At 50.0% G+C, this 23,458-nt stretch overlaps 5 protein-coding genes and 1 non-coding gene across 6 annotated transcripts; 3 read left to right on the top strand and 3 right to left on the bottom strand.

Moving 5' to 3' along the window:
- Positions 1-2,931: 2,931 nt before the first annotated feature.
- Positions 2,932-7,028, bottom strand: LOC9655351 (probable LRR receptor-like serine/threonine-protein kinase At1g34110). Its single transcript, XM_002963776.2, has 2 exons — positions 4,133-7,028; positions 2,932-3,542 (listed from the first exon to the last, which is right to left on the bottom strand). Exons 1-2 carry the CDS (start codon positions 6,960-6,962, stop codon positions 2,974-2,976), a joined length of 3,399 nt encoding a protein of 1,132 aa, XP_002963822.2. The 5' UTR covers positions 6,963-7,028; the 3' UTR covers positions 2,932-2,973.
- A 2,338-nt stretch (positions 7,029-9,366) lies between these two features.
- On the bottom strand, positions 9,367-9,439 carry TRNAA-AGC. The gene has a single exon. It is a non-coding gene; the product is annotated as a tRNA-Ala (tRNA).
- A 46-nt stretch (positions 9,440-9,485) lies between these two features.
- Positions 9,486-12,934, top strand: LOC9655352. Its single transcript, XM_024665405.1, has 7 exons — positions 9,486-9,596; positions 9,652-12,004; positions 12,054-12,152; positions 12,207-12,382; positions 12,432-12,552; positions 12,603-12,671; positions 12,722-12,934. The coding sequence occupies exons 1-7, from the start codon at positions 9,553-9,555 to the stop codon at positions 12,815-12,817; spliced, it is 2,958 nt and encodes a 985-aa protein (XP_024521173.1). The 5' UTR covers positions 9,486-9,552; the 3' UTR covers positions 12,818-12,934.
- LOC9643628 (oligopeptide transporter 2) lies at positions 12,837-15,767 on the top strand. Its single transcript, XM_002963372.2, has 7 exons — positions 12,837-12,949; positions 13,007-13,616; positions 13,676-13,773; positions 13,824-14,393; positions 14,443-14,695; positions 14,756-14,938; positions 14,998-15,767. Exons 2-7 carry the CDS (start codon positions 13,104-13,106, stop codon positions 15,610-15,612), a joined length of 2,232 nt encoding a protein of 743 aa, XP_002963418.1. The 5' UTR covers positions 12,837-12,949; positions 13,007-13,103; the 3' UTR covers positions 15,613-15,767.
- LOC9643629 (cell division cycle-associated 7-like protein) lies at positions 15,612-16,537 on the bottom strand. The gene is made up of 5 exons (XM_024665431.1): positions 16,438-16,537; positions 16,276-16,389; positions 16,132-16,212; positions 15,945-16,074; positions 15,612-15,888 (listed from the first exon to the last, which is right to left on the bottom strand). Exons 1-5 carry the CDS (start codon positions 16,521-16,523, stop codon positions 15,640-15,642), a joined length of 660 nt encoding a protein of 219 aa, XP_024521199.1. The 5' UTR covers positions 16,524-16,537; the 3' UTR covers positions 15,612-15,639.
- A 586-nt stretch (positions 16,538-17,123) lies between these two features.
- On the top strand, positions 17,124-18,268 carry LOC9655353 (probable F-box protein At2g36090). Its single transcript, XM_002963373.2, has one exon. It carries the CDS (start codon positions 17,148-17,150, stop codon positions 18,174-18,176), a length of 1,029 nt encoding a protein of 342 aa, XP_002963419.1. The 5' UTR covers positions 17,124-17,147; the 3' UTR covers positions 18,177-18,268.
- Positions 18,269-23,458: the final 5,190 nt, after the last annotated feature.

A 23,458-nucleotide genomic window follows, 5' to 3' on the forward strand; every position in this document is an offset into this window, starting at 1 on the left:
ACCCTTAGATGTCACAATATGGCCTAGATATTCCACCTCCGACTTTGCAAATTCACATTTGCTCTTCTTCGCATAAAGTTTGCTGTCTCGAAGTAACAAAAGAACCTTGCGCAAATGCACCCTATGCTCCTCCATATTCTTGCTAAAAACAAGAATATCATCCAAGAAAATCTCCACAAACTCATGAAGATAACGCCCAAATACCTCCGTCATCAACCGAGTAAATGTGGCCGGTGCATTCGTCAAACCAAACGGCATAACGGTAAACTCAAAATGTCCGAAGCTTGTGTTGAATGCCGTCTTGGAGATAGATGCATCATCCATTGCAATCTGATGATATCCACTCCTCAGATCAATCTTGGTAAACACTCGTGTTTCACCAAGCTTGTCTAGGATATCATCCACACGTGGCATTGGCATCTTGTCCTTCACTGTCTTCTTGTTTAAAGCACGGTAGTCAATACACATCCGCATTGAACCGTCCTTCTTCTTCACAAGCAAGACCGGAGCACCAAATGGAGACTTACTTGGCTGAATAAATCCAAACTCAAGTAACTCCTTGACTTGTCGCTGAACTTCTTGCTCCTCCGCATAACTTAACCGAAATGGACGCCGGTAAATTGGCCGCGTCCCCGGCTCCAATGTAATCCCATGCTCCACACCTCGTAATGGAGGCAATCCATGAGGAAGTTCAGATGGAAAAACATCAGAAAACTCATCAAGTACATCCCGTACTGCTGCTTCTCCCCCACACGTGCCTTGGTCCCCCAAGTCACGAACAAACAGCAAGTAACTTGAAAGTGCTTTTCCATTACGACAAGCCCGCTTCAAAGATGTAGCAGAGAGCATAACAACTGGTGGTTGAACGCCCTCGCCAAACCACACATCTTTAACGCCACCATACTCCAGCGAGATACGCTTAATGCTCCACTTTATCTCTGGATCCACCTTCACCAACCATGGTATCCCAAGAATGAGATCCACACGATGGATATCCGCGAGATAAAAAGTCTCCACAAGTGTGGTTTTGCCAACCAACACTTCCAGCCCCTCGACACAAGCATCGAAATGCTGAGCAGAGGTAGCTGCACCTTCCACTGTGTATGGAACAACTCCACGTGTGTTCAGGCGATGCTCCGCAACAAACTTTGCCGAAACAAAGTTGTCATCGCTCCCACTATCCAGTAAAATCCGCACTGGATCGCCACGGAACACGCCCTCCAGCATTAAAGCTGATTCACGCGTATCCTCAAGCTCCATCTTGTTCCACACACAGTTGAGTTGACGAGCAACGATCGAAAGTCTCTTCCTCCGACCGGAATGGTCGTTCTCGTCATCCTCACGCTGTAAAGCTTGCAACTTTTTAGTATCGGACTTACCGTGAGAAGAAGATTGGCCATTCTTCTTGTCCTGCTGCTTGTTCTTCAACTGCGGACAATCAGCCTTGTAGTGTCCAAGTTCGCCGCAATGATGACAACCCTGTCTATAATTCTTCACAAAGAACTTCTGCTTCTTGGACCCCTTTGCATCCGAGGTAGTCACCACCGACTTCAACTTGTGATGCTTGTTCCCATCCTTGTGTCCACGGCGATCATCACGACGATTCTCGACAGAAGGACTCTGCGAACGCTTGCGAGACTTGTGCTTGTCATTATCAAGTCGACGAGCCGCATCAAAGAGCTCCTCCAAACTCTTTGTAGGCTGAGAATGACGCAAGTGTTGCCGCATGCTCTCACTATGTAGGCCATCAATGAAGTAGGATTTGTTCTGATCTGGATCCTTCGTTGGAACACGACTAATCAAGCGAGTAAGCTTCTCAATATAATCCCCAAGCGTCATTTTCCCTTGCTGGAAATGGCGAAGTTCTGTACGAGCATTCTCCACGTCGTAATGAGGGGCAAAACGTAAACGGAAAGCAGCTTCAAACTCATCCATGGTAGATACTGGTGATTTCTTATCCGCAACACGGGACTCCTCAAGCCAATTCCACCATCGAAGACCCGCATCACGCAAAACCATCGGAATAGCCACTAAAGCCTCTGCATCTGGAGTTCCTCTAGCAGCCAAAAACTTCTTCACATTGGCTAGCCAAGCAAGACACTCGTCCACACCACCATCACCGGAAAAGGTTGGAATCTTGAGTCGATCTACCAAAGAAGGCTTACTTGGAGCGCTACCCCGTCCAGCCTCGAGTGCCTCAACACGCCCACGCATGGTATCCATCATGCCATGCATCTCGTCTTGCATCTCTTGCTGATTTTTATTAAGGGCTCGCAGCTCATGAACCACATCTTGAATGGTCCAAATCTCTGCAGCTTCGTCGGCACCATCGTCGGCACCACCATCGATGATAGGATTCCAGCGTTCAGCTTGGTCGGCCATCGCAACCAATCCTCTGATACCAATGTTATGATCCGGCGCAAAAAGACAAAGATTTCGTTGCCCTAGACTATGCTACGCCACCTCTTGAGGTTCCTCACCACCCAACCACCCCCGAGCTACCTCAAAAGCTCCACTGCGCCGCCGCTCCACTGTGAGCCCTAGGGTAGGTTAAGTCCCTTACCCTAACATGCCTTAATCTACCCTTGAGCCTCCCTTTGACCCACGTTGACCACGTAGTCAAAGCTGGCGCCTAACACAGGTGCACTACACTAGAACACTCTAAGATGGCACAGTACGTCAGGTGTAAGTTCAAAGCCTAGGTGTTTTGTGGTGATCACATGATGAAGGGAATCTTGGGAAATGCTATCAAGTGTTTATCTTGTTAATAGAATTCCCATTGCTTAAATTATATTAATTATTATTGATTAACAGCAGAAAATCTCAACCGTTAGATCAAGGAATATCTTAGGATATACCTAGTTGAAAATCTGGTTTGCATTAACAATTTGATAATTTTTGTATCCGCGAATTTTTATTTGTTGTTTCGAAAGCAAAAAAGTTAAATACTGATTGATGAGTAGCTATATAATTCTATAGGGTGGTGGTGGTGTCCATAACGATCATCTCGCTCTCCAATCCACTCATATTGAAGTTGTGAGTCGACGAAGACAGAAGCCGCTCGTGATTGCTTGCCGACGTCTTGAGCAAAAGCTTCTCGTTGATCTGCCTGTTCTTCCTCCTCCCGCTGTTACAGCTCGACTCCTGGCCCATGTGGTCCTCCGACGACGACGAGCTCTTGCTGTTCTTGTGCGCAACCTCCTCGGGGACGTGCTTGATCTGCTCCAGCACCGCCACCACGTCCTTCATGCTCGGCCTTTCCACGGGCGACTCCTTCACGCACATTAGCGCGATCCCCAGGCACTGGAGCATCTCGTGGATGAAAGGATCGGGCATTCCTCGCAACCGTGAGTCGAGCGCCTCCACCCGGAGCTGGTGCTGCTGTTGCTGCTCCTCCTGCTGCCGCACCATCAGTCCGTGGACCCAATCGACGACGTTCTTGTCTTGCTCCAGTGCTCGGCGCCCGGTTAACATCTCGAGGAGGACAACGCCGTAGCTGTAGACGTCGCTCTTGGTCGTGATGTTTACCCGGCAGCTATACTCTGCAAGAAGCTTCTATTTAGAGCACGCCATTCACTGCAATAGGATGCAAAAAAGAAGCTCTAGACACTCTACACTCAAAAGCCGGCTAAAGGAAAGACTAGAGGTGTCCCACTGTCCACCACCAACAGTGACAAAAGCTCACTCGTGAGAAAGAGAAGAGACATGTCCGTGGCAAGCAGAGAGTTCTTCCTCTCCACGCTCATCTCCTCATCAAATCATCACCAACATCGGCCCGAGACGAATAAGATCACACTTTTCTTCCCTGGCAGCAGGCACCACCAAGCTACGAAGCCATGATGGCAAACTCCGAACAATCTCACGCTCGCACTCAAATGCCCACCTCATTTTAAATCACAAATGAAATCCCCGGTTGGGGCATCTATCCGCACGGCAGCTCTAACAACAAACACAAACAAGAAAAAGGTGGCGGACATGAATTGGATCGCAAGCCAATGAAACCAAAATCACCACTCGCAACTCCACGACAAACAGCGCAAGGAAGCACACTCTCATGGAAAAGCCACAAGCAAGCAAACCGGTATGTCCAAGCCGGGCATATGAAGCAAGAGAGAAAGATCGATGAACTTACCAGGAGCAATGTAGCCAGTGGTGCCCGGGATCTTCCCCGGGTACACGAAATCCTCCTCGGCGAGCACCTTGGCCAGCCCAAAATCCGCAATGTAAGGCTCCAGCGAGTCGCCCAGCAGGATATTGTTGGCCTTGATGTCCCTGTGCAAGATTGGCGGGTTGCAATCGTGGTGGAGGTACGCGATCCCCTGCGCCGCGCCCAGCGCGATCTTGTACCGCAGCTCCCAGTCGAGGGAGCGCTTCTTGTCCGCGTCGTGGAGCAGCTCCTCGAGGTTGCCATTGCTCTTGAAATCGTAGAGCAGCAGCGCCGTCTTGGTGTTCGTGCAGTAGCCAATGAGCCGGACGATGTTCTTGTGCCGGACCTTGGATCCCAGCGTGTGGACCTCCGAGTTGAAGCTCGCGCGGTTGGCGCTGGCTCTCCTGCTGCTGCTGAAATCGATCTCCTTGATCGCGATCTCGTTCCCATCCGGCAGCTTCGCTTTAAACACCGATCCGGAGCTCCCTCTGCCGATTGGCACCGCATTGCCGAAGCTTTCCACCACGTCCGAGGCGGAGATGCTCGGGTTCCACTTCTGGTATGGCGTCATCTGCCACAGCCACGGGCTACCGCGGGCGGCACTGTCCGAGAAGCCGCGGCACCGGCGGTACAGAAGGACCGAGCCCAGCAGCACGACCAGCGCGGTACCGCCGAAGAGCAGCGCCACCACCACGGGGGGCCGCATGGACCGCCGTACGGGCGACCCGGGGCCGTCCGTACCGCACTGTGGGCCGTCGAGCGTGCCGCGCGACACGCCCGACATGGCGCATAGCTGGCGGTTGCCCGCGAAAGAGACGGCCATGTTGCGGAAGGCATCGGTGGATGGGATGATGCCCGTGAAGGAGTTGTAGGAGACGTTGAGGAAGTTGAGGTTGGCGAGCTTGTCAAGGAGCTGGACGCCGCCAAAGAGATTGTTGTGCGCGAGATCGAGGCGGACGAGGTGCGTGAGATCGGCGAATCGCTCCGGGATGGATCCCGTGAGGGAATTGGAGTGGAGGTCGAGCGCGATGGAGAGGCTGACCAGCCCACCCAGCGTCGCCGGGATCTCCCCGGACAGCCTGTTGTTGGCGAGCTCCAGCGAGAGGAGCTGCTTGCACAGGCCGAGATCGTCCGGGATCTTCCCCGTCAATCGATTGTTCGAGAGCTTGAGGTACTCGAGCGCTTGCATGTCGCCGATCTGCGGCGGGATCTTTCCCTCGAGCTGGTTGGAGGAGGCGTCGAGCAGCTGGAGCGCCCGCAGCCGGCCCAGCGACGCGGGCACCGGGCCCGTGAGCTCGTTCTTCACCAGGATCAAGCTCTGCAGCGACATGAGGCTGCCAATCTCCTCGGGGATCTCCCCACTCAGCCCGTTCCCCTCGAGGTCGAGGAATGTGAGATTCCGGAGGCTCCCCAGGCTCCTGGGGATGCCGCCCACGAGGAGATTCTCCTTGACGCGCAGCCGGACGAGCACGGAGTCGGTGACGCCCACCTCGGGCAGCACCCCGGACAGCCGGTTGTGGATGAGCAGCAGCCGCTCCAGCGATGGCAGCGAGAAGATCTTGGGCGGGATGGGCCCCGAGAGGCGATTGTAGGAGAGATCGAGCGTCTTGAGCTGGGAGCAATTGACGATGCTGTCCGGGATCGGGCCCTCGAGCTGGTTCTCCCAGCAAAAGAGGAGCTGGAGATTGGCGAGGCGGCCGATGGAGTCGGGCAGGGGGCCGGAGAGCCGGTTGGTGTCGAGCTCCAGCACCACGAGCTCCGTGCAGTCGCCAAACTCGGGCGGTATGCTGCCCGTGAGGTTGTTGATACTCACCAGGAAGCTCTGGAGCGAGGAAAGCTGGCCGACCTCGGGCGGTATACCGCCCGACAGCGAGTTCGTGGAGAGGTCAATCTCGGTCAACATTTTGCAGCCGCCGATGGAGGGCGGTATGCCGCCGGTCAGCTCGTTCTGCCACAGGAGCAGCCGCCGGAGCTGCGTGAGTTGACCAAGGTTGACCGGGATGGTGCCCGTGAGCTTGTTCTGGAAGAGGTGGAGGTTTTGGAGCGCCGTGCATTCGCATAGCTCGTCGGGTATGGAGCCCGTGAGCGCCGCGCCGTAGAGGAGGAGCGACTCGAGGCTCTTGAGCCTGCCGAAAGTGGGAGGGATCGGGCCCGAGATGTTGGTCACGGCGAATCCAAACATGGTGAGGCTGGAGCAGTTCCCAATCTCGTGCGGGATCGGACCCGAAATCCCGGCATTGCCGCCGCCCCGGATGATCCTCAGCTTCTGAAGGTGGCCGATCTCAGGCGGGATGGTCCCGTTGAGGCGGTTGTCGAAGAGCTGGAGCGTGTCGAGGCTGGAGCAGCCTTTGATCGAAGGTGGGATCCGGCCGACGAGCTGGTTGGCCTGGAGGTTGAGGATCTGGAGGCGGGGGAGGTTGCCAATGGTGTCTGGGATCGCGCCACTGACTTCGTTGTTGGAGAGGTCGAGGAACTCGAGCTTGGAGCAGCGGCCGATCTCTGGCGGTATCCTGCCAGTGAGATTGGTGGAGGAGAGATTGAGGGACTGGAGCTCGGTGAGGAGACCGAGCTCTCGCGGGAGCTGGCCGTGGAGGTAGTGCCCCGCAAGCGAGAGAGAGGTGACGCGGCCCGTGGTTGGCGAGCACGAGACACCGAGCCAGCTACACGGGCCCGAGGAAGAGTTCCAGCCCAGGGTGTTGTTGAATGTGTGGGCGAATGCGAGCAGGGCTTGGGCATCTTGAGACTCATCTTGCAGCTGCGCCACTGCTTGAAGAACGATCAAGGTGGCGAGGAGCAACACATGCCTCCTGGCCATGCTGCCCGAACTGATCAAATTTTGCTCCCTCACATTGTAGATGGCTCCGTAATCGCTGGAGCAAATTCACACCCTCCTCCTCCTCCTCCTGCTGCTGCTGCTGCTGCTGCTGCTGCTGCTTGCTGCTACTCCCAAGCCATAAAACCAAAAGAACGAGCTAACAACTCTTCGCTCTTGCTCTCCAAAGATGATGCTCAACCAAGTGGGACAAGGGACATAGAGAGCATAGAGGAGGAGGTGGAGCTGGGAAAGTATGACCTACAGCTTTGGTTGCTTGTGTGCTTCTTCTACCTGGGATTTAAAAAACAAAAGCCCTTTCTCATGTACTTTGCAGTGAGGATTGGATTGCTCCTGGCAGCTGCAGCTGCTGCTGCTACTCCTGCTACTCAATTGTCTCTCACTCACTCAACTCCTGCTCAGCCCCAGTTGTTTTTCTCTTCTTTTTCTGTGTTAATAGTGTTTCTCTCCCTCCTTTTCCTGTTTAACCTTTCTTTTTTGTATGCAATAAGTTGTGGCCATGCTTTTTTGAATCAGAATCAAGGGCAGTACAAGCCCCACTAGGTACCACCATCAACTCACAAAACCCCACCATCCACCAATGTTCCCCTCACAACAATATTAGCACTGCCCCTCTCAAATCCCTGAGATTTCTGCAGAGAGAAACGGTGGTGAAAGGTGAATGGGATACAGCCATTTCAAGAAGGCAGAAAAACATCAGTTTCAGTTTTGTACTGCCAACCCACGTGATTGATTCAAATCCGCCGAATACACAAGCAATCACCATAGAGTTTCTCCCAGAAGGAAATAACGATACAACTCTCAGCAAAATCATCGTATTTTCCCTCTTGATAGATATGGGTTGACAACCTTTTCTCCCACTCCCAAATTCTTTACAGATCACCCATATCATTCATATTCCAAATGCCTTTGCCTATTATCATCCGTTCATTCCAGTTTTAAAGCGAAAATGGGGGGGCGGCCCCGAGCTATCTTTATCTGGAGATCGTGGAATAAGCACAGTTTTCCAGCCCCACACTACACACTGCAATCACTTCGTAAACAGCAGCAATGCAATCCCCGGCAGGATCACACACATCAATATCTTTTGAGGAAAAAGGAAAGAGGAAAACTTGAGTTTGATTGATTGATCCACTGAATTGAGATTGGGCTTGTTTTGGATCGACATAGGCTAGCTAGCCAGGAATCCATTCTCCTGGTCGGTAAAGAGACAAACTTCGTCTCCGGCCAGCAAACAAACCTAAGAAGCTCTCCTCCCTGTGTAAGTTCCGTTAGGAGGGTCAACGAGTATTTTAAGGATTTTTAAAGAGACTCGGTCGCATCAAGCACGAGCCTGGAGAAGAGAGCGATGAGATCAACTACGGCCACTTCCAACACCGGAATGAGGGTGACAGTTTTTGGGGGCATTTTCATTGCCTGCCACCTTTTCGAGTTTTGTATTGGCTTTGTTGGTTAAATGATGCATTTGCTCCCTTGATTAGCAATTTGCGTGATGTTGCGCGCTGGGATCTAAATCATGGGTTGGTATACTATACACATGTATGTATTAGCTTCACTTGGCCAATGCGGTGACCTTTGCAGGTATAATATATATAGTTTGTCTTGCTGTTTTGGTGATCAATCATGCTCAATCACAAAAGGACAGCCTCGTATGATGATGGAAGTATACAATCTATATTCCCACTAGCATTAGGCTTCTAGTGCATTGGATTTGCTTGAGCACCAGAGAACACAAACAAGGACAGGGGATGGAAATCTAGTGCGTAATGCGTGATGTCATGCTTAATTCGAGTTTTCATCTATCTATCTATACGATGTTTTGATATTCTCTCAATGGCCAACTTGAAGCATGAGACTGGATGTAAAATGCAAGGGTTTGTGTCATCTGTGACATGAGCATCTCGCACCAAGACGACATTTTTTTTAGTTTTTCGAGATAAAAGTTTAGTTTTTTGGCTGCCCACACCTGAGCATAACGCATGCTCTACGCACCAGAAGTCAAGCACTGGAAATCGGGCAAATTGGAAGCACGCAAGCAACGCAAACCAGTGCTGGAAAACCATATGCACTGTCATAGCTCCAAAAAATTGCCCACTTTTCTTTGTGTGTAGTGCTTGTGTTGTGCCCAAAGAAAGAGGTATCCGGATAGATGATTGAAGTGGCGGCCTGACATCCCAATCATAGCTCTCTCTCCCTCTTTTTTCCTTTTGGGTGTTCTTCCTTTCTCGTGGGGTTTGTTCTCGGCCAAGTGCCACAATGGGGCATCTCACATTTGCCCATCTCTCTTTAATCTGCCAAGGCAAAAGTACACCATGTGAAGTTGGCAGAGATAAGAAGGTTCTAGCATCCAAAAAAAGAAAAGAAAAAAGAGCAAGGGCGAAGAATTTGGAGATGCCGGGTATCGATCCCGGTGCCTCTTGCATGCTAAGCGAGCGCTCTACCATCTGAGCTACATCCCCGTGATCTCGTTCTCGAATTCTTTGCGCGGGGAAAGAAGAAACCCGAAATCCTGGAGCCCTAATGCTGGCGCCCTCCATCGGTGGCGCCTTGGCGATTCGCGGCGGCCGGGGAGATGCTCGTCTTTGGTGGATTGGCGCACGCGCCTTTGCAGCTCAGGTTGATTGTAGCAGTGATCCGTTCCCTTGTTTTTACTCATTTGCTTGTTTTCTAGAGCTTTGACGGCGTCCAATCTCTGCGGGAAGCATTTGCTATCCAGGATTCCCAGTATCCAGGGTCTGCAGCGTTGCAGGCTAGGGAAGAGAGAGAGGAGTCTCTCGACGATCGTTGCAGAGGTAATTGTAGGCGGTGAAGTGGATGGTAGCTTCAAGAAGAGCAGCAAGAAGAAAGTGAATGACAATGAGAAAAACGCGAATGGAGAAAATCTCTCGAAAGAGGAGGAGGAAGAGGCCTCGACCGCCGGACGAAGAAAACGGAATGCTGCTAAACTGGCAGGAACACCGGTTAGTGCAGAGCTAGAGCTAGGCAGTGGCTTAGCAAAAGGAAGGAAGCGCGTCACGAAAAAAATCCAGGAAGCAACTGCTTTGGGTGGCGAGGAGAAAAGCGTCGCAAAAACCAACCTTTCGAAAGGGGAGGTGGAAGAGGCCTTGACATCCAGGAGCCCCGGACGAAGAAAAAGGAATGCTGCTAAACCGGAAGCTGGCACGGGTACACCGGTTAATGGAGAACTAGGCAGCGGCGTAGCAAAATCAAGGAAGCGTGTCACGGAAAAAATCCAGGAAACGACTGTGCAGGACAACGCTGCAAGAAAAGATGGCGAATCCAATCTATTAGAAGCAGAAGGCTCAACGATCAGGAAGCCTACCTCCAGGATAATGAGAAGTTTGTCTCGGGCAGCTGACGATGGTACCAGTTTTAGCAAAGAAGATTCCGGGGACACTCATGGAGATGAAAAGCCTGTTGCCAGAAGAAGGAAGCCATCTAGTGAAAGCTCCGAGACAACTAGAAAGCGAGGGACGAAAAGGCACAAACTTGAAGGTGTCCAAATGGCCGAGGTGACGACGGAGGATGCCATTCTAATTTCCAGCAATGATAGTACGACGGATGATGCGATCCATATGGAGGGTTCTCGTTCGAGCTCGAGCTGCGATTCTTCCACTGCTCTACCTTTGGAGGAGGCAGCTGTGGACGCGTCTTTGACACGAAACAGCGGCCAGGAATCCAAAGGTACGGTGAAACAGGAACAAGTTTTAGTTGATGGGACCAATGGAACAGCTTTACAAGTTCCTTCCAGGTGCAGTGTTGAAGGTTCCAAGTGTCCGACCTTCGATCTTTCCCAGGCTATGGATTCAATGGCCACCGAAAGCTCCAAGCCAGAAAATCTCAGCAACGTGAAAGTAGAAACTTTTCCAGACGTGTGCTCTCAGTGGGACCAGGCGAATTCAGCTCGGCCTCTCTACTTGGAAATAGAGAAGAGGAGAGTAGAAGAGCAAGAAAGGCGTGCAAGCTCTCCGTCACCTAGAAAGAAAAAGTTCAATCTCGTGTCCGAGGTCAGGTTTACGCTGGATACTTGCTCGAAGTTTGGAGACGTCAACGGAGCTCTGTCTGCTTACAGCTCAAACAGAGAAGCTGTGAAGTTCGACCTCTACAACTACAACGTGTTGCTGTATCTGTGTTCCTCCGCAGCATTGGGAGTTTTGGCACCGGGCAAGCAAAGCAGGCAAAGGCCTGATTTTTCAGATAATCAAGCTGAGAATGGACTGGAAGCTTACGCGGAAGATGAAGTGGAAGAAGATGGTGTTGTTCTGCGCGGCAACATGGCTGGCCTGAGCGGAAGAAATCTAATGGGATTTACGAAGGAGATGATGGACGGGTTCCTGAGGAAAGGACTGGAAATCTTCGAGCAGATGCAAGCAGAGAATGTGGCACCAAATGAAGCAACTTTCACAGCTCTTGCAAGGCTTTCAGTAGCAAAACGTGACGGTGACTTGGCCTTTGAAATCGTGAAGGCGATGATAGCTGCAAAGATCCCACCCAAGCTCCGGTGTTATGGTCCTGCTTTGTACGTCTACTTCAAGCGGAACGACCCGGAAAAGGCTTTCGAAGTTTACAACCACATGCTCGTTCATGGTGTTCAACCCGAGGAGGCGGAACTGGAAGTTCTTTTGCATCTCAGCTCGAAAGCCTGTCTTGGGGATCGAGTGTATTTACTCCTCCATCACCTTCGAGAGACTGTCAGGGATGTCTCGCAGTCAACTGTCAGTGTCATCGAGCGATGGTTCAAGAGCGATTTCGCTGGTAGAGTTACAGGAAATTCTCTGCCGGGAGACTTTGACGTCAGATGCTCATCTCTTGCGAAAGGAGGGGGCTGGCATGGCTTGGGATGGCTGGGACAGGGAAGATGGAACGTTGGATATACGTCGCTAACCGCAGAAGGCGTGTGCTGCCGCTGCAACGAACAAATGGTTACCATCGATATTACTCCTGAAGATACCGACGTTTTTGCCAAGTGCATTGCCTCCTTGGCGTTCAAAAGGGAGAGCAATAACAGTTTTGGTATTTTCAAGGTATGTGTGTTGCAAATATGAACCTTTTTCACGACTTGTCATTTTGCAGGATTGGCTGGACAGGAATGGACCTTTCGAAACAGTCGTCGACGGAGCAAACGTGGGGTTCTACAACCAGAGATTCAACGGAGAGCTGAATTTTGCACAGGTGCTGCTAAGGTTGCGATTGGTCTTTCTTCAGTAAACTTACCATTTCTTGCAGCTGGAGACCGTAGTGGCAGATGTACAACGACGATCTGGCAAGTGGCCTCTTATCGTGCTGCACGTTGGAAGGACGATGAAAGGCTCGGGCAGATCGAGCTACGCTCAACAGTTACTGCGGCACTGGTCTAATGCAAAGGCCTTGTACATAGCACCGGCGGGATCAAACGACGACTGGTAAGGTTCTTATCGATAGCTTTCTGCTGGTTACTGTTTTGGTTCCTAGGTACTGGCTGTATGCTGCTGTCAAGTGCAAGTCGCTGCTGGTTAGCAACGATGAAATGAGAGATCATATCTTCCAGCTGCTGGGAAGAGAATTTTTTCCCACTTGGAAAGAGCGGCACCAGGTAAGAAGTTTAGATTCGAGGTCCAATCTAAAGCTTGGAAAACTTTGCAGGTTCGGTTTCACGTTACAAAGCATGGTCCAGTGTTTCACATGCCACCGCCATACTCAATTATCATCCAGGTAAGCGGGATATTTCTCTTTGGCCTACCAAGGAATTCCTTTTCGTGCAGGAAACCGAGAGGGGCTCGTGGCACATACCTGTAAGTGGTGGGGACGATATTTCATCTCCTCGGAAATGGCTTTGTGTTACGAGAGGCTCCACATAGGCACAGGTTGAGTGTTCGATTCACTCACGTCCACTTTCGTTGTAGAAAATATCAACGTTAAGAGTTTCACGTCAGGCTACCTTTCCAAAAAAGTCGGAAGACAAACCGGTCTTATAACACACTTTTCTCGTGGTAAGAGACAGTGAATTTGGATCTGGAGCATTGCTGGTCCTGAATCTCTCCTTCTAGGTGTGGCCAACCGTGAGGATTTGGAGCGTGTGCTATGCTGCAACTTGGATTTATCTCCTGTTCGTGGTAAAGATCTGAAACTCCAACTATAGGAACTATGGGGGGAGGCGCAGGTAGCTCTGAATCCGAGCCCCTTGTAGCTCCACAAGTCGAGGCGGAAGGGGACGACCAGTCTCCAGTTGAGGAAGTAGCTCTTACAGTGGATACGCGGGATGACCCAACACTTCCGGTGGGAACGTTTCGGATGTGGTTCCTAGGACTTCTGTCGTGTATTCTGCTATCGTTCCTCAATCAGTTCTTCTCCTACCGAACAGAACCATTCATCATCGGCTTGATATCCGTGCAAATAGTCGCATTGCCGTTCGGGAGGTTCATGGCCAACGTTCTTCCCGAGAGAAGCTTTCGAGTTCCATTTACCAGTTCCAGCTTCAGTTTAAATCCGGGCCCGTTCAACGTCAAGGAGCACGTTTTGATCACCATATTCGCGAACGCGGGAAGCGGTTTCGGGAATGGAGGTGCCTATGCAATGGGAATTGTCAACATAACCAGAGCTTTCTACAAACGAAGCATGGGCTTTACTGCGGGACTTCTTCTCGTGATGACAACACAGGTTTGATACTTCGCTTTATACTTTTGAGATTGCATTAAATCTAAGACTGTGTTTGCCAGGTTTTGGGATATGGTTGGGCTGGACTCATGAAGAAGCACCTAGTGGAGCCCGCTCATATGTGGTGGCCTGGAAACTTGGTTCAAGTTTCTCTCTTCAGGTAGAATCATACCACTTAATCCTGGCAAACATTCTTTTTTTCTCTTCCAGGACTTTGCACGAAGAAGATCAGCAGCAAAAAAAGGGCTTTTCTCGGAGCCAATTCTTTGCCATCGTCATGACGCTGAGTTTTTGCTACTACGTACTCCCAGGGTACATGTTTATGATGCTAACTTCCATGTCTTGGGTTTGCTGGATTTTTCCAAAGTCCGTGCTGGCTCAGCAACTCGGCTCGGGTTTAAAAGGTCTCGGCCTCGGCTCTTTCAGTCTAGACTGGGCGACTATCTCAGCGTACCTCGGCAGCCCGCTGGTTACACCGTGGTTCGCGATTTGCAACGTTATCTTTGGCTATCTCGTCGTCATGTACATTGTCACGCCGGCCTGCTACTGGAGCAACATATACGACGCAAAGATCTATCCTTTGTTCTCGAGCTATCTCTTTACAAAAGATGGCCAGGTTTACGACGTGACCAGCGTCGTGGACAAGAACTTTGATCTCGACTTGGAAGCTTATGCTCGCAAAGGCCCGGTTCACATGAGCACCTTCTTTGCCTTTTCATATGGGCTCGGGTTTGCCGCTGTAGCCTCTACACTGACTCATGTGGCTTGTTTCCATGGAAAGTAAGTCTCTTCTCTATGGCGTTTCGATGCTAAAGCTTTTGTTTTTCAGATACATTTGGGAGCGTAGCCGAGCTGCGCTAACTGAGAAGCCAGACATCCACACCCGACTCATGAGGAAGTACCCAGACGTTCCTCAGTGGTGGTTTCATACTCTTATGGTTATCAGCATCGCCGCCTCAATCGCCACCTGCGCATACTACAAGGCAGAGCTTCAACTGCCATGGTGGGGTGTCTTGCTCGCTTGTGTTGTGGCTTCTTCGTTCACCCTGCCAATCGGAGTCATTACTGCAACTACAAACATCGTGAGTTAACTCTCGCTTCGTGTTTCTTCTTTCAACTTCTCTTGAATTGTCAACTTACAGACCCCGGGACTCAATATCATCACAGAGTACCTCATGGGATATCTCCTTCCTGGCCAGCCCATGGCAAACGTTTGCTTCAAGACGTATGGCTACATAAGTATGACACAGGCCATCTCATTCTTGCAAGACTTCAAACTCGGCCATTACATGAAAGTTCCACACCGCTCCATGTTCCACGTCCAAGTGAGTCACATAGCCACAAGAGAAAGGATGATCTCAAAACAAGTTTTGTTCACTTGCAGTTCATTGGAACAATCGTCGCTGCGATCGTCAACATGTGTTGCGCGTGGTGGCTTCTTGGCTCCATCGAGAACATCTGTGACAAGTCTCTACTGCCTCCAAACAGCCCCTGGACCTGTCCCAGTGATAGAGTTTTCTTCGACGCATCCGTCATCTGGGGGCTCATTGGGCCAAAGAGGATGTTTGGCTCCCACGGCGAGTACAAGGAGCTCCAGTGGTTTTTCCTGGGTGGAGCTCTCGGCCCCGTGCTGGTCTGGCTGGCTTCCAGGACCTTCCCAAACGTGAAGTGGATTCCTCTCATCAATCTCCCGGTGATTCTCGGCGCCACGGCTTACATGCCCCCAGCAACGTCCGTCAACTACATCTCCTGGAGCATCGTCGGCATCATCTTCAACTACTTCATCTTCCGGTACCACAAGGGATGGTGGCAGCGGTACAACTACGTCTTCTCGGCGGCCATGGACGCTGGTGTGGCTTTCATGGGGGTGCTGCTCTACCTGTGCCTGGGGATCGAGAACCGAAGCTTGAGCTGGTGGGGAAACAACGTCGACAATTGTCCCCTGGCCGACTGTCCAACTGCGAAAGGCATTGTCATCGCAGGATGCCCGGTCTACTGAACAACTCTCACGCCATCCGCTGCTCAATCAAGAGGGATCTTCGTCTTCCACGATGATGATCTCCACCGTGCGCATCTGGCGCTTCTTCTTCCTCTTCTTCCCTTCACTGTGATCATTCTTTTTCTGTAAAGCATTGTCGACTTCTTTTCCTCTCACTTTCGGTCTCTTATTGGTGTCAACTGATCTTAAAGCCTCAGGACCATCGAGAATATGAGTACCGGAGCGTCGTGTCAGGATCAAAAAGTGAGCAACCGACTTGTAACCAAGTTCGATTGCCTGGAGAAACAAACAAATAAAACACGGTGGCCAGTCAACAACACACGAGCACGTACCCGCCTGGCCATCAAACCAGTTGGAGCCCAGCCTTTTCTCCGTCGACATCGGCTACAGTTACATATGTCTCTACAAACGGGGCACTTCCAGTTTTCATCCCCGAGCACCTCGTTCACGTTCTCTCCGTATCTGGCTCACAAATAAAAAAGAACTAAAGAAGATCAGAAAAAAGAGAAAAAGACGAACCTCTTGTAGAGACAGTCACCGCAAAACTGGTACCTTGTCTTGCAAACCTTGCAGTAACTGCGAGGCCCCTTGGTTTTTTGCCTAAGAACAATCAGTGAGAAGCTAAACAAAGGGGAAAAAAAAAGTTTTTCTTGTCTTTCTTGCCTGCATTGGTGACAGGTATTCGTGTTCTCATTGTCATAGATCCGTCCAATGTGCTTCCACTCCTCCTTGGCATACCCCAGCAGCTTCTCGTGATCTTGGGTGTAAATCTCGGGCCTGCGACTGAGCCGGCCGATCAATCCCGCGAGAAAGAAGCGAGCTTACCTGTAGCCGCGCCTCCGAGCTCTCTTCTTCCTCTCCGCGAGCTCTGGAAGCTCCATATCGCGGGCGGCAATCCCGGCACTGTCCATCGCAACCCAAAAGCCCTAAGTACTAAGCTAATCGCGTTAGGGCTTTTGGGAGGGAGGAGGAGCGTGAACGATCGCGCCGAAAGCACAGGTACGTCTCGATCGCTCTGCTCGATCGCTCCACTCCGATCGGGCCGGGACGCGCTCGGCGCTCGCGTCCCAGGTACAAGAATAGCGGCTTTGCTTGTGATGGAGAAGAACTTGGAAGATGAGGAGAATGCCTAGATGGAATGGATGGATGAATGGATGGACGGATCAATTCTCTCCTAGGAAGCGTTTAATTCGGCTGTCAGTGGCCAGCTCCAGCAAAGTCGATCGGGCCTGGAATTAAGAAAGAAAAGGAGAAAAAGAAGAGCTTTGTCGCGTGCTACGCGTCCAAAGAGTGCCACGTGGACGGCCAGGTGGCGAGCTCAGCCATACGGGTGTGAATATGGATCACTCTAGCAACAGTGATAGGTGGCCGATAGAAAGGGAATGCGATTCTTCCTTGCAACAGTGGCTGGCCGTCAAATCGTTGTAGGTGCCGGCTATTTGACTCGGAAAAGATCGCAGGGGTCGTTTGTCTAGAAGGCTTTGTTTCGTAGACGCCAGGGGAAAGGAGAGAAAGAGGAAAAGAGAGTTTTGGCTATGGAGCAGCAGCGGCAGCTTCTCTGCGACGATGTTTTCTGCGGTGCGATGCGGTGGATGGACGGGGAAACTCTGGCAATTGCCGGGTGTGTGAGCTCCAGCTTTCACAGGGAATCCAGGAACGAGCAGCTCTGGGAGGATTTGTGTGCCGGGAAGTGGCCGTCGGTATCGTGTGCTCGGCCACTCATCCAGCAGCTCGGGGGTTTCCACAGGCTCTACTCGGAGTGCTCCAGGCTCGTCTCGCCGGATGGTTCACCGCCGCCGACCAAAGCTGCGGTTTTTAGTCCGCAGGCCTCGGATTTTGCTTCGCTCGTCGACGTCCAGTTCCAGGGGAAGACTTTGTTTTCCAGGTTCGTGGATGGGATTCCAGGCACCGGCACCGAACTGACGACCGAGTGGTTCTCGAGCTGCCCGTTTAGAGTGGACTTGATACAGGAGTCGTCGTGTCTTCCCCAGCAGGATCGTGGTGGTCGAATGGAAGAAGACACGCCGTCGAGCTCTTCATCCTCTTCCACGGAGATGGGAAAGCTCTGGAAGGAGATTTGCGAGGGGATGAAACTGAGCTGGATCCTTATCGACAAGGGGAGCAAGCAGGCAGCGAACTTGTCGAGCTGGAGGCCGGTCTTGGGTCAGAGGCACTGGCCGACCGACATGGATTTCATCCTTCGATACGGCTCGATCCTCTCGCAGTGTCTACCGAAGCCAGTCGAGTGCAGCATAATTCTCAAGTGTAGGTTGCTGCGATCGTCAGGCTCGTCGATCGAAATCAAGCTGACGGAGCTGAGCATGCAACTCAAGGACGTTGGCAGCGGCGAGCATCTGAATGGAAGGGACGGATTGCCGGTGTTGTGCCAGGCTGTGAGCTTTGCCAAGTGTAGAGACGAGGAGCGCGTGTTGAGAACTCACAGGGAGCTGCTCAAGCGGCAGAACGAGCTCAAGGTCCACGAGCTCAAACACGAATGGTGTTTGGATGTTTACGTGCTGGTGCTCGTACTCGCGGCTCTGGCGCTTCTCCTGTGGACGGTTTAAGATGTAAATTTTTTTGTTCATCTTTTTTTCTTTGTGAGATATCAAAACAGGATTTTTCCGCATGAATGAATGAATGATTCGATTGTATAGAAGGTTCCGAACTTGCCAGTGTACGTGTGTCGGTAATGGACCGGATAGGTTGCCCATGAGAAATCTATTCCGCAAGTTGGCTTTTAACGCGTCCTGTTAAAACCATTTCCTCTACGAGCCTTGTAACTCGATCATGCACGTCCTCACTGAGATTGTATTCATCTTCCTCAATTTGTAATCTTGAGGATATACTAAACTGTTAAATAACTTAATCTCATTAAAGAAATTTATGTCAAGGGATAGTCTAAAATTGAGTTGAGCACAAATCAATGTAAGTATTACAAAGGAAATCTATATTTAAAGAATTAAGGTTGTGACAAACTTTTAAAATATTGAAACATACAATTTAGATTCACTCGACATCCTGTCATGATTTGGACAACAAGCGGTACACTGGTTCTGATACACTTGAAAAGGTACCAGGGGAGCCATCAGCTGAAGAAACGTGCCAGATTCTGAGAGATGTGGAGCTACTTGATCTAGAAAATCCAGCATACAGTCGAAGAGACAACACTTCGACCAAACAAGAAAAGCATGCTTCCAACAATGCTTCAGGCCACAAGTCTGGTTCCATCAACGAACAAGAAGTATCTACTACGGATACGTGGACCAAAGTGTGGGAAGCTGATCAAAAGGATCCCGTAGCCAACGGTTTGGACAAGCAGTCGAGAGTATTTACCGGCTTTAGTTCCATCAGCAAGCGGCTTACTAGCACGGACATGTCACTGCTTTTGAGCATGAACTTTCAGTTCTTTGTGTGGCACTCAACGCAAGGAGTCAGGAGGTGGATATCTGTGTCTCTTGTGGTCCTCTGGGGAAGCACGGTGTACAACTATATGTATACCGTATTTCCCTTGACAACAACTTGCTATCGGAGGCAACGTTGCTACAGTCCTTTTCACTGACAGACTCTCTGAAGGTTTGTTCTGTGTTTCTTTCTATTTGACTTACATTATTTTCACAGCAGCGAGCGGAGTTTGGAATTCAACTCACTCCAGATGGAGACAACCTTCTGTTGCTGGGAACTTTTGCTGTTCATAGACCTGAGCTTCCCAGTTAGTCAAATATAGTGCGGGTGGTTTCTCTTGCTGAACGTGATCCGAAGGCTGAACTTTTTGCGACTGCCGCAATGAGATGCCTTTTGATGACAGGACGTCTTTCTTTGGTCACTGCTGGAGATGAAGGTTGTATCAAAGAATGGTGCATGGATCCGTCTTGGAGGTAATCGCTTTTCATGTTTGTATTTCCTTGCATTAATCATGTCCTATTCAGGCATTCTCTGTACACCTGCAAGGTATAACAGCAAGACTTTCCGGAGCATTTTAAAGCTAGCCATCGTTCCTCAAGCACCTCACCTTGTTCTTGGATGTGACGCAGATGGTTATTTTGCAATCTGGTATTTCTATCTCCGGTTTGCAGTCGTCCAAGAAACTCACTCTCTTCTCTTACATCTTACAGAAATATCTCCAAAAAACAGCTACTTTCTTCATGCCACATTTCGAGATATACTTTTTCAGACATTCATATTGTAGATCTTTCTTTGGTGGATGATTTCAGAGATCAAGACTACGATTTCTGTGTCTGTCTTCTGACCAACGATGCAAAACATCAGAACCACTGGAGAATGGCCCTGCTAGAGAATAATGACTTGTTTGCTGGCAATGATCTTGCAAACAGGTATGAAAATCTACTGGAACGTTTTGTTCATAACATTCGATTGCAGGATATGCTCAGCAGCCGTCATGGGACGTTATGGGATTGCTGACACTGACGAGGGGCAAGTTTTTCTTTGGGAATTTTCCACCGGAAAAAGAGTGGTTGAAATGTTTGAACAAGGTATGAAACTCTTGTTTTTCAAGTCGTCTCTTATGCAAGCGTGCTATGTAGGATAAAAAATCGTACAAGTGAAAACTACAACGTCGTCGCGTTTACTGGCAACTGTTGGAGAGGATGGGCATGTTGTTCCGTATGTGTAGGAGGTATGGCAATACAAGTTTGTAACTCGAGCTTCATTTTCCCTGAACTTTCAGTTCGGAATCTGAAAGGAACGCTACAGCAGCTCGTCTCCCTGACAGAAGTGCTCCATCGAAAGTTGCTGAGACTTGATGATCTCCGCACAGGTACAAACCTGCATCAACTTTTGGTTCTTTCGAGAGGTTGGTCGGCGGAGTCTGATCGGGTTGAGCAAACAAGATCCTGTACGTCTTCAAGTGCTGCCACTTCGCTACTGTTTCCCGCCCAAACCATCCCTCAAGCTCGGACCTCACTATTTTCTCAAGGTCGGCATCTGAACTGGCGGAATATCTTCCGATCAATGTTACGGAGACAAGATCTTTTCCAGCAGGGGCGTACGAAGAGCAGACGGTGCTGGGAAAGCACATATTGTTGATGACGCCTTTGCCAAATTGCCAGTCCCGTTCAAGAGCAGGACAGCTTTCTTGATTGGGGCTCTATCAGGAGAACAGTGCTGCGAGCAGGCCTATTGGTGCTTTCCCAAGCTGTTTTGCTGCTCAGCAAACGAGCTGCTTCCGGACCTTCGACTGCCACTATTGTCCCGTACTTGGACTTGACGTATCAATCCGACAAGCAGCTCTTGTACTCGGGAGCTCAACTTGAGTGATTCGTCTGGAAGGCCTCGAGCAAGCTGCTGTGATATTTCGCCGATGCCTTTAGCGGGAAGGCAGTTCTGTCCCAGAACCAGGCACTTGAATCTGGAAGCCCCTGTCCAGGACGTAGCCTTGGAGGGTGTCACTTCTCACTCGACTCCAACTCCATCCGACGCTTCAAGCAGCTGGAATGTGACGCCTTCTTTGTGCAAACGTCGTGCTCCCGCGAGACTAGCATGGCCTGCTCCAACTAGTACAACCTCAACCTCTGGAGGAGAAACGTTATCAGCAGATTGAGATACTCCATTCTCAGTTTTGGTCGACCGTCTGGACTGCTCGCAAGGAACTCGGGGATGGCTTAAGCCGAGAGCAAAGTGCTACTTGGTTGTGGTGGTGATTTTGATGTGGAAGCGGAACCATGTTGATCGGCAGGATGTCACCCACAACCAACGAAGAGGAGACCAGCGAATTGATGGAGATGAACAACCGGGAACTCAGGGTGCTGCAGTGCTTGGCTGCAATTATCATCGGTGTTCTTCGTGATGGTGTCAAGGTTTGCTCTTGCAAGAAGCTTTGATTTCTTTGACATGTTAAACGTGAGAATGTGTGTGCTCCAGGGATTGCAAGGCTGCTTGGAAGGCAGAAAAGCAGGCTATTCGTGGTGGACGCTCTTCAACTATTTTGTCGTTGCTGCTGGGCTCGTATCGTTTGCGTACCGTCATCTACATGCTGAAGAGGACGCCGCAACTGACCGACCGCACCAGGCTTCCCCTCATTGTGGATGCTGCGATCAAGGATACGGTCAACTTGAAGCAACTATTCCAAGTAAGTGCGCTTCCTCTTTTCGGTTTTGGTTTGTTTGTTGCCAGTGCTGGCTGATTTGATGATTCTAACGCAAGATTTGTGTGTAGGTCGCTGCTATTGCTGTTCTATGCGTCCAGTCGGAGCCAAGCTACAGGCCTTTGATTGGAGACGTGGTGAACTCTCTGATCCCCCTGGTCCCTTGAGAGCTGGGTGGTGCTTTGAGGGCGATTGATCAGGCAGGAGCCACTGCAGCACACTCCAACTCCCAACACGGCGTGTAAAACAAAGGATGTGAGTAACCATGCGTAGAATGCAACAATTTTGTAAAGAAGCATGGTTACATTTAAATAAAAACTATTCTTAATTAATTAGCCTCTAATGCACTTAAATTGGGGTTAGGGTGTCACAACTTCGTCACTGTCGATCAAACGCGATCCCAACCATCTATGTTTACCCATTAGGGAGAAGCTAGGTAAAAAAATTGGCAAGCGATGGTGATGTGCAAGTTTGGGGATGACAATTGTCATGAGCTCCTCAAGCTGTAGAAGCTGGGATCTGGCAGTGAAGGGCAGGTCTATTTGTTGAGTGCTCGTCACAGGGCTGGCAAGAAGTATGCAGGGAAATTAGTGAATGAAGCTTGGCTCATGTCCAAGCTTGTGTCTACCTGGAATCGTTGTGAGGGAGAGAGAAGCCAGGAGGTGTTATGGGAGCGTAGAATGCACAATATAGCACCCCCCTTTATTTAGGGTGGGCTCTATTTGCTTATTTGGATTTGCATGCCACCTCATTGCTTACATGGCATTACTATAAATTAAAGATTGTTCTAGTATATTATTTTCAATTATTTTTAAGTATTTAAAAGTACTATAACAGCATTATCTTGATTGTATAGCTTAATATGACTGCATAGAATATTAAATGCTGGGAGGGCCAAGTGTATGGCTATGATGCCATATACTAATATTAGCGTAGTGGTAGTTGTCGGATTGGTTTTAATCCAGACTATTCGCTCCTGTATATAAACTAGGGTTTTTGGGTTAATTGATATACACATTTCTATATTCCTTTTCCATATCCTATGCACTCACATTGGTGGAGGTGAGGGGCACATTTGATTGTCCTTGAGAAGTGCTTGAATTTGGGATTTTGGTTTATATCTAACTTTTGCATCACCTAAATCTAGTTTTTTTCCATTCCCTTTCTTTTGTTCTTCCCTTTCAAGATTTTGGTTTAGCTTTTTTTGCATTGTCTAAATCTCCCATTTCCTTCTCGCTTTTTGTCATTTCTCTTCTTTTGCTCTTTCTTCATCCGTCTTCATGGTAGATCAGCAATCTCCTCCTTTGACTCTAGAGCAGCAGTTGGTACAATTGCTTGATGCTATATGCTTGCAATTAAACAACCAAACTCAGTTGATGGTGGCGTTCACGGCATGTGGTACAACTCCTTCTGCTTTTGGTGCTAATCCTCGCGTTCGGTTGGAGTTCTTTCGCAGGAATCCTGGGGATGATGTGTACCATTGGTTCGATCACTTCACGGTGATTGCCATATATCATTCTTGGGGATGATGCTCAATGTTTGCGTGAGTTTCCCATGTGTCTCCAAGGGACGGTGTTGCAATGGTACAATGGTCTGAGCACAGCCACTCGTGAGGATTGGAGTGTTCTTTCGAATGTCTTCAAATGCGCTTTCAGACATGCCGACAACTATGATGATGCCTTCCAACAATTGCATCATCTTTGCCAAGGGCCATCTGAGTCGGTGATGCAATTTGGCGTTCGTTTC

Source organism: Selaginella moellendorffii, unplaced genomic scaffold (genome assembly GCF_000143415.4).
Source record: "Selaginella moellendorffii unplaced genomic scaffold, v1.0 SELMOscaffold_3, whole genome shotgun sequence".
Taxonomy (NCBI): Eukaryota; Viridiplantae; Streptophyta; class Lycopodiopsida; order Selaginellales; family Selaginellaceae; genus Selaginella; species Selaginella moellendorffii.